Raw genomic sequence first — 7,452 nt, forward strand, 5'->3', positions numbered from 1 at the left:
GTCAGAAGCAAAAAAGTCAGACGCATGATAGCACAGAAAAAACGATCTCCCGCATCGAGGTATAAAACACCTGTCGACGAAAAAGATATATTTGTATAAACGTCAACAACAAACAATATGTCGCTGCTCACTGACAAGAACTTTGTGGAAGGTTTACCCAATGCACTGGACCTGTTTTCTATGCCATCCTACCAAACAAGCGTGTTTCAACATTACTACGTGGACGACAGACCTGTCAGTCAAATTACAGATTCATCGCCAGTTGAATTTCAAATTTCAAACAGTGGAAGCGACTACGTGGATTTGAAACGAATCCGTTTAAACGTCAAATTAAACGTTAGCCACTCCGACGGTACTGATCTGGGTAACGATGAACATGTGGCAGCGGTAAATCTATTCATGCAAGCCCTTTGGTCGCAAGTCGCTGTGTACCTACAAGGTCAGCTGGTGAGTTCGGCAAACAATGACTATCCCTACAAAGCATACATTAAAACTTTACTGAATTACGGAGCAGAGGCCAAGAAGTCGCAGCTTCAGTCTCAATTGTTCTACAAGGACACCGGGGAGACACAAGTAGACATCGAAATCACCGATCCAATTACTGGTACTAATTCTGGACTATCGGATCGAGGACCTCTCATCGCTGTCAGCAAAACCCTTACCATGGAAGGACCTCTGTGTGAAGATATTTTTAACATGGGCAGATATCTAGTGAATGGAGTGGATATGATAGTTAAATTATTTCGGAGGACCACACCCTTTTGTTTGATGTCTGGGAAATAGGGGCCAGGAGTACAAGATCGAGCTGCAAAATATCTACTTCAAGATATGTAAATTGAAAATGAACAGTGCTCTGATTCTGTCTCACAACAAGTTGTTTGAAAAGTCTAACGCCGTGTACCCGTTCACTAAAACCGAAGTTAAAATGAGCAGCATCTCCTCTTCTCAACAGAGCTACGTTTGGGAGAGCGTGTACCAGTCGCAGTGTCCGAACAGACTGATTGTTGGGTTTGTCGACGGTGACAGAGTGAGCGGATCATACACAAACAACCCATTTAATTTCCAGAGTTCATTCATGAAAACGGTGTGCTTATATTTGGATGGGGTCAGTGTGCCCGGTCGACCCGTCGAAGCAGATGACGTCAGTGCGTACGTGAATTTGTTCGAAGGTGTTAATAGATGGAGCCTGGATTGTGGAAATTATATTGAAAGAATTGAATTTTCTTTGGGAAATGGCCTGTTTGTGTTCAACCTTGAACCCGTTTTAGTGGACTCTGATTATTTAAGTTTATTAAAGAACGGTAATTTACGGTTAGAAGTGCAGTTTAAATCTGCATTGACAAAGACGGTCAGTTACATAGTGTATGGTGAATTCCCCAGCTTGATTGAAATTGATCAGACCAGGAACGTGTTTGTCAAATAGATCATGAATGGCAAACAGATTCAGTGTGCGATAGACTGCGAGCCAGTTCTACGTTCACGTATTGTCGGTGTTTACTCGAGCGATACTGTACCTCGCTTGAAACGGGGGAGACCCTGGGGTGTATTTTAAACACGGACCCATCTAACCTTCCCGGCACACACTGGGTAGCGTTCTATTTTGACAAAAACAAAGCAGAGTTTTTCGATAGTTTTGGGAAACCACCCAAACATTACAACATAAAGTTAGTAGAATTATTAAAGAAACATTGTATATCTTACGTTTACAATAGCAAATGTCTTCAAAGTGACAATGCTAACACATGTGGATTTTATTGTTTGTATTACATGTTACAGAAATGTAAAACTGAACTGATAATGAACGAAATTGTGAATCAGTTCAATGAAGATAAAGTACAGAATGACTTATTTGTAACCAATTTCAGATGTAAATACTTTAGATAATGTACACAGTCATGTATTCCCTGTCAATACCAGTACGTGTGTTTGTTTGTAATTCCAATGTTATTTAATAAAATAAAATAAATTATTTGCCACAGAACACTGGATTGTTATATTTTAAACACTAACTGGTATTAGTTTAGTAGATAGTAGTTTAATTATAAACATTATAGAAGGGAGAGTACTCTATTTGCATCAAACTGATAGCGGGTGTTCGTCAACATGTTGTGTGTGTGTGTTTGTTTGTTTCCTCTTTGCGAGTGTTACATGTATAAACTTTGTGCAGAAGTGTTCGAGTAACCCAACAATGGTTTGTGAGACACATCATGGTGTTTTGAAACATGACAGCGGTAGCAAATATGGTTCTGTGCGTGTGATTGTGGTTAAAGGAGGTGACATTAAGATAACCACATCACTCTTTCCAAAATTATAAAAATTACTGGAGGGATTGTCTCCTGTAGGAGCATTAATTTTGACCAAACTGGAGAGGGAGAGTAATCTTGGTGAATGGAGTAAAGTGTGGTAAGTCTTGTATTTACAAAATAATAAAATAATAATATAAATTAGAAAATACCATATTAGTTTCACTTTTCTATATAAAGAGCAATACTTGCTATTGAACATGCCTTTCAAGAGACTATAATATTATTATTATTTTTTAATTTTCAATTTTTTAATTTTTTAGCAAAGCGCTCATCCCAGAGTCCTCAGAGTGAAGTGAAAGGTATTAAATATTATAGTAATTACCTTCATGAATTTGTTTAATTAACTGAATCATTTGTTTATATTAATTTTAAACAAATTAGTAGTTTGTTAATTCATCATACATTCTCAAAATCTATCAACAAATTATTTACGTTTAAATAGGAAGTTCAGAGACAATGTCCTAGCCAGTCGCCCAGTCAACCATAAGTCAGACACAGAGTGCACCAAAAGGTTTGTTCATTTGTTGTTGTTTTAAACACTAATCTGACAGTCTTAATTACTCAAATGCGTTAATCTACAGTAATTATTTGAAATAACTCATGTACATTTATTCATGTAACAGTTTTTAATATCTAACTATTTGAAATAACTCATGTTCATCTTACTTTATGAATGCATTTGAAATAACTAATGTTATTACTAATAGTAATACTAACACGTTTATTGAAATAACTAATGTTATTACTAATACTAACACGTTTATTGAAATAACTAATGTTACTAATACTAACAAGTTTATTGAAATAACTAATGTTATTACTAATACTAACATGTTTATTTAATTAAAATAACTAATAATGTTTATTGAAATAACTAATGTTATTACTAATACTAACATGTTTAATTAAAATAACTAATAATGTTAATTACTAACATGTTTATTGAAATAACTAATGTTATTACTAATACTAACATGTTTATTTAATTAAAATTACTAATAATGTTAATTACTAACATGTTTTAAAATAATGTTTTTGTCTTTCAGATTTTCTGTTGTCTTCTTCTTCTTCAAGAAATATTGTTGAATTGTCCTCTTCTTCCTCGTGTAACAAAATTAAATGTATATTACCTGTTTCGGTTTGTGGGTTTTTACTTAGTGTATTTTTCATATGTTTAGTTTTATGTAGAAAAAAATAATAAATTCTGTTTTAATAAGAACAATCTCAGGTCAAATAAAATATATTTAGAATGTGTAAATGAAAATTATGTGGGGCGTGAAAATGAAATTTCTGTTTAATTTAGGAAAAAAACAAACAAATATAGTAGATTGTGAAAGTTCTGTGTAGTGTAGTGTCTTGTTAGTGTACAAGCACTATTTTATATAACAAATATTATGAATTGATTTGAAGGTAACATCTTTGTTTTAAGCAAATTACTATTATATATATATCGATTTGTTTTAAAACTTTATTATTTCTATTTCAGAACCTGAATGGATGAACACTTTTGTTGTTGTGTGTTTGTGTGTTATTATGGTTCTGTTGTTAGTGTTGTTGTTGTTGTTGTTTTGTTTCAAAATGTTTTCTCACCCTTGTCTTTCTTCTTCTATCCTCTATACTTCACCTCCTGATGTTCCTTCTTCATCTTCATTTTCATCTTCAACTTCAACCTCTCCTCCGCCTCCTTCAACCTCTCCTCCTCCCCCTGCGTTGCACCCTGTTCACTCGTCTTCCCCCATTTTTTCTCTTTTTGACACACCGTCTTCTTCTCACATTCACACACGAACTATCACTCTTATTTCTCTCACACCATCTGACACTCATATTGCACATTCCACTATTCTTCTTCCTCCTGTGCCCCTTTCTGACATTTCCTCTGTTCCGTTCACTCTGTCTCCCCCAACCCTGTCCTCTGCACCTTTCACTCTGTCTCCCCCAACCCTGCCCTCTGCACCTTCCACTCTGGCTCCCCCAACCCTGTCCTCTGCACCTTCCACTCTGGCTCCCCCAACCCTGTCCTCTGCACCTTCCACTCTGGCTCCCCCAACCCTGTCCTCTGCACCTTCCACTCTGGCTCCCCCAACCCTGTCCTCTGCACCTTCCACTCTGGCTGCCCCAAACCTGTCCTCTGCACCTTCCACTCTGGCTCCCCCAACCCTGTCCTCTGCACCTTCCACTCTGGCTCCCCCAACCCTGTCCTCTGCACCTTCCACTCTGGCTGCCCCAAACCTGTCCTCTGCACCTTCCACTCTGGCTCCCCCAACCCTGTCCTCTGCACCTTCCACTCTGGCTGCCCCAAACCTGTCCTCTGCACCTTCCACTCTGGCTCCCCCAACCCTGTCCTCTGCACCTTCCACTCTGGCTCCCCCAACCCTGTCCTCTGCACCTTCCACTCTGGCTCCACCAACCCTGTCCTCTGCACCTTCCACTCTGGCTGCCCCAACCCTGTCCTCTGCACCTTCCACTCTGGCTGCCCCAAACCTGTCCTCTGCACCTTCCACTCTGGCTCCCCCAACCCTGTCCTCTGCACCTTCCACTCTGGCTGCCCCAAACCTGTCCTCTGCACCTTCCACTCTGGCTCCCCCAACCCTGTCCTCTGCACCTTCCACTCTGGCTCCCCCAACCCTGTCCTCTGCACCTTCCACTCTGGCTCCACCAACCCTGTCCTCTGCACCTTCCACTCTGGCTCCCCCAACCCTGTCCTCTGCACCTTCCACTCTGGCTGCCCCAAACCTGTCCTCTGCACCTTCCACTCTGGCTCCCCCAACCCTGTCCTCTGCACCTTCCACTCTGGCTCCCCCAACCCTGTCCTCTGCACCTTCCACTCTGGCTCCCCCAACCCTGTCCTCTGCACCTTCCACTCTGGCTCCCCCAACCCTGTCCTCTGCACCTTCCACTCTGGCTCCCCCAACCCTGTCCTCTGCACCTTCCACTCTGGCTCCCCCAACCCTGTCCTCTGCACCTTCCACTCTGGCTCCCCCAACCCTGTCCTCTGCACCTTCCACTCTGGCTCCCCCAACCCTGTCCTCTGCACCTTCCACTCTGGCTCCACCAACCCTGTCCTCTGCACCTTCCACTCTGGCTCCCCCAACCCTGTCCTCTGCACCTTCCACTCTGGCTGCCCCAAACCTGTCCTCTGCACCTTCCACTCTGGCTCCCCCAACCCTGTCCTCTGCACCTTCCACTCTGGCTCCCCCAACCCTGTCCTCTGCACCTTCCACTCTGGCTCCCCCAACCCTGTCCTCTGCACCTTCCACTCTGGCTCCCCCAACCCTGTCCTCTGCACCTTCCACTCTGGCTCCCCCAACCCTGTCCTCTGCACCTTCCACTCTGGCTCCCCCAACCCTGTCCTCTGCACCTTCCACTCTGGCTCCCCCAACCCTGTCCTCTGCACCTTCCACTCTGGCTGCCCCAACCCTGTCCTCTGCACCTTCCACTCTGGCTCCACCAACCCTGTCCTCTGCACCTTCCACTCTGGCTGCCCCAACCCTGTCCTCTGCACCTTCCACTCTGGCTGCCCCAACCCTTTCCTCTGCACCTTCCACTCTGGCTCCACCAACCCTGTCCTCTGCACCTTCCACTCTGGCTCCCCCAACCCTGTCCTCTGCACCTTCCACTCTGGCTGCCCCAAACCTGTCCTCTGCACCTTCCACTCTGGCTCCCCCAACCCTGTCCTCTGCACCTTCCACTCTGGCTGCCCCAAACCTGTCCTCTGCACCTTCCACTCTGGCTCCCCCAACCCTGTCCTCTGCACCTTCCACTCTGGCTCCCCCAACCCTGTCCTCTGCACCTTCCACTCTGGCTCCCCCAACCCTGTCCTCTGCACCTTCCACTCTGGCTCCCCCAACCCTGTCCTCTGCACCTTCCACTCTGGCTCCCCCAACCCTGTCCTCTGCACCTTCCACTCTGGCTCCCCCAACCCTGTCCTCTGCACCTTCCACTCTGGCTGCCCCAAACCTGTCCTCTGCACCTTCCACTCTGGCTCCCCCAACCCTGTCCTCTGCACCTTCCACTCTGGCTGCCCCAAACCTGTCCTCTGCACCTTCCACTCTGGCTCCACCAACCCTGTCCTCTGCACCTTCCACTCTGGCTGCCCCAACCCTGTCCTCTGCACCTTCCACTCTGGCTGCCCCAACCCTTTCCTCTGCACCTTCCACTCTGGCTCCCCCAACCCTTTCCTCTGCACCTTCCACTCTGGCTCCCCCAACCCTGTCCTCTGCACCTTCCACTCTGGCTGCCCCAACCCTGTCCTCTGCACCTTCCACTCTGGCTCCACCAACCCTGTCCTCTGCACCTTCCACTCTGGCTGCCCCAACCCTTTCCTCTGCACCTTCCACTCTGGCTCCCCCAACCCTGTCCTCTGCACCTTCCACTCTGGCTGCCCCAACCCTGTCCTCTGCACCTTCCACTCTGGCTCCACCAACCCTGTCCTCTGCACCTTCCACTCTGGCTCCCCCAAACCTGTCCTCTGTACTTTCCACTTTGTTTCTCACAGCCCGTTCCTCTGCTCCATTTACTCTGACTCCCCCAACTCTGAGCTCTGCACCTTCCACTCTGTTTGTCTTACCTCCTATTAATTCAGATTCAGAAGAGGAACTGTAATTTCTCTCACTCCTTTTCCTCCACCTCATCTTTCTCCTGTCTGACACTCTTTTTTTGTTTCGTTTTTTTTCTTTTGTTTTTTTCCCCTCTCATAAATTAATGTTAATTATATGAAAATTTACATTTGTTTATTTACAATATGATACTCCCAATTATTATTATTGATTTAAGTGTTTAAAATTATCTCTGTATGTGTGATATTTTAACATATTCTTCCTAATCAAGAGACATATTACAATAATTTATGTGATTTTGTTTTGATAATTATTTACAATAATCAGTGGTGTTTTACAGGAGTGCTGTGATTTAGTTTTTGATAATTATTTACAATCAGTGTTTTATTTGTTAGAATTTACATGTTTTATTTGTTATACAAATTTATGTTGATTATTATATCAGTGTTATGATCAAGTGTGTATGTATAGAGTGAATGTTTTATACAAATTAATGTTAATTATATGTAAGAATTTACATTTGTTTTATTTACAATATGATACAAATTAATGTTATTATCAGTTTACATTATCCAGGAGTAGTTCTAGGA

General features: G+C 43.7%; 2 protein-coding genes across 2 annotated transcripts; one reads left to right on the plus strand and one right to left on the minus strand.

Moving 5' to 3' along the window:
* Positions 1–841: 841 nt before the first annotated feature.
* LOC121369632 (uncharacterized protein F54H12.2-like) lies at positions 842–1,423 on the plus strand. Its single transcript, XM_041495006.1, has one exon. It carries the CDS (start codon positions 842–844, stop codon positions 1,421–1,423), a length of 582 nt encoding a protein of 193 aa, XP_041350940.1.
* Positions 1,424–3,912: 2,489 nt separating this feature from the next.
* LOC121370479 lies at positions 3,913–6,937 on the minus strand. Its single transcript, XM_041496143.1, has 2 exons — positions 4,196–6,937; positions 3,913–4,071 (listed from the first exon to the last, which is right to left on the minus strand). The coding sequence occupies exons 1-2, from the start codon at positions 6,935–6,937 to the stop codon at positions 3,913–3,915; spliced, it is 2,901 nt and encodes a 966-aa protein (XP_041352077.1).
* Between the last annotated feature and the right edge of the window lie 515 nt (positions 6,938–7,452).

The sequence above is a fragment of the Gigantopelta aegis genome, chromosome 1, assembly GCF_016097555.1.
Source record: "Gigantopelta aegis isolate Gae_Host chromosome 1, Gae_host_genome, whole genome shotgun sequence".
NCBI classification, from domain to species: domain Eukaryota; kingdom Metazoa; phylum Mollusca; class Gastropoda; order Neomphalida; family Peltospiridae; genus Gigantopelta; species Gigantopelta aegis.

What these genes read in the sequence shown, in the direction of transcription:
- LOC121369632 (XM_041495006.1), top strand. Translation starts at nt 842, where the DNA reads ATGAACAGTGCTCTGATTCTGTCTCACAACAAGTTGTTTGAAAAGTCT.
- LOC121370479 (XM_041496143.1), bottom strand. Translation starts at nt 6,937, where the DNA reads ATGAGGTGGAGGAAAAGGAGTGAGAGAAATTACAGTTCCTCTTCTGAA. An exon ending in ACAGGGTTGGGGGAGACAGA is followed by an intron (nt 4,072 to 4,195) that starts GTGAACGGAACA and finishes GAATGTGAGAAG; the next exon opens with AAGACGGTGTGTCAAAAAGA.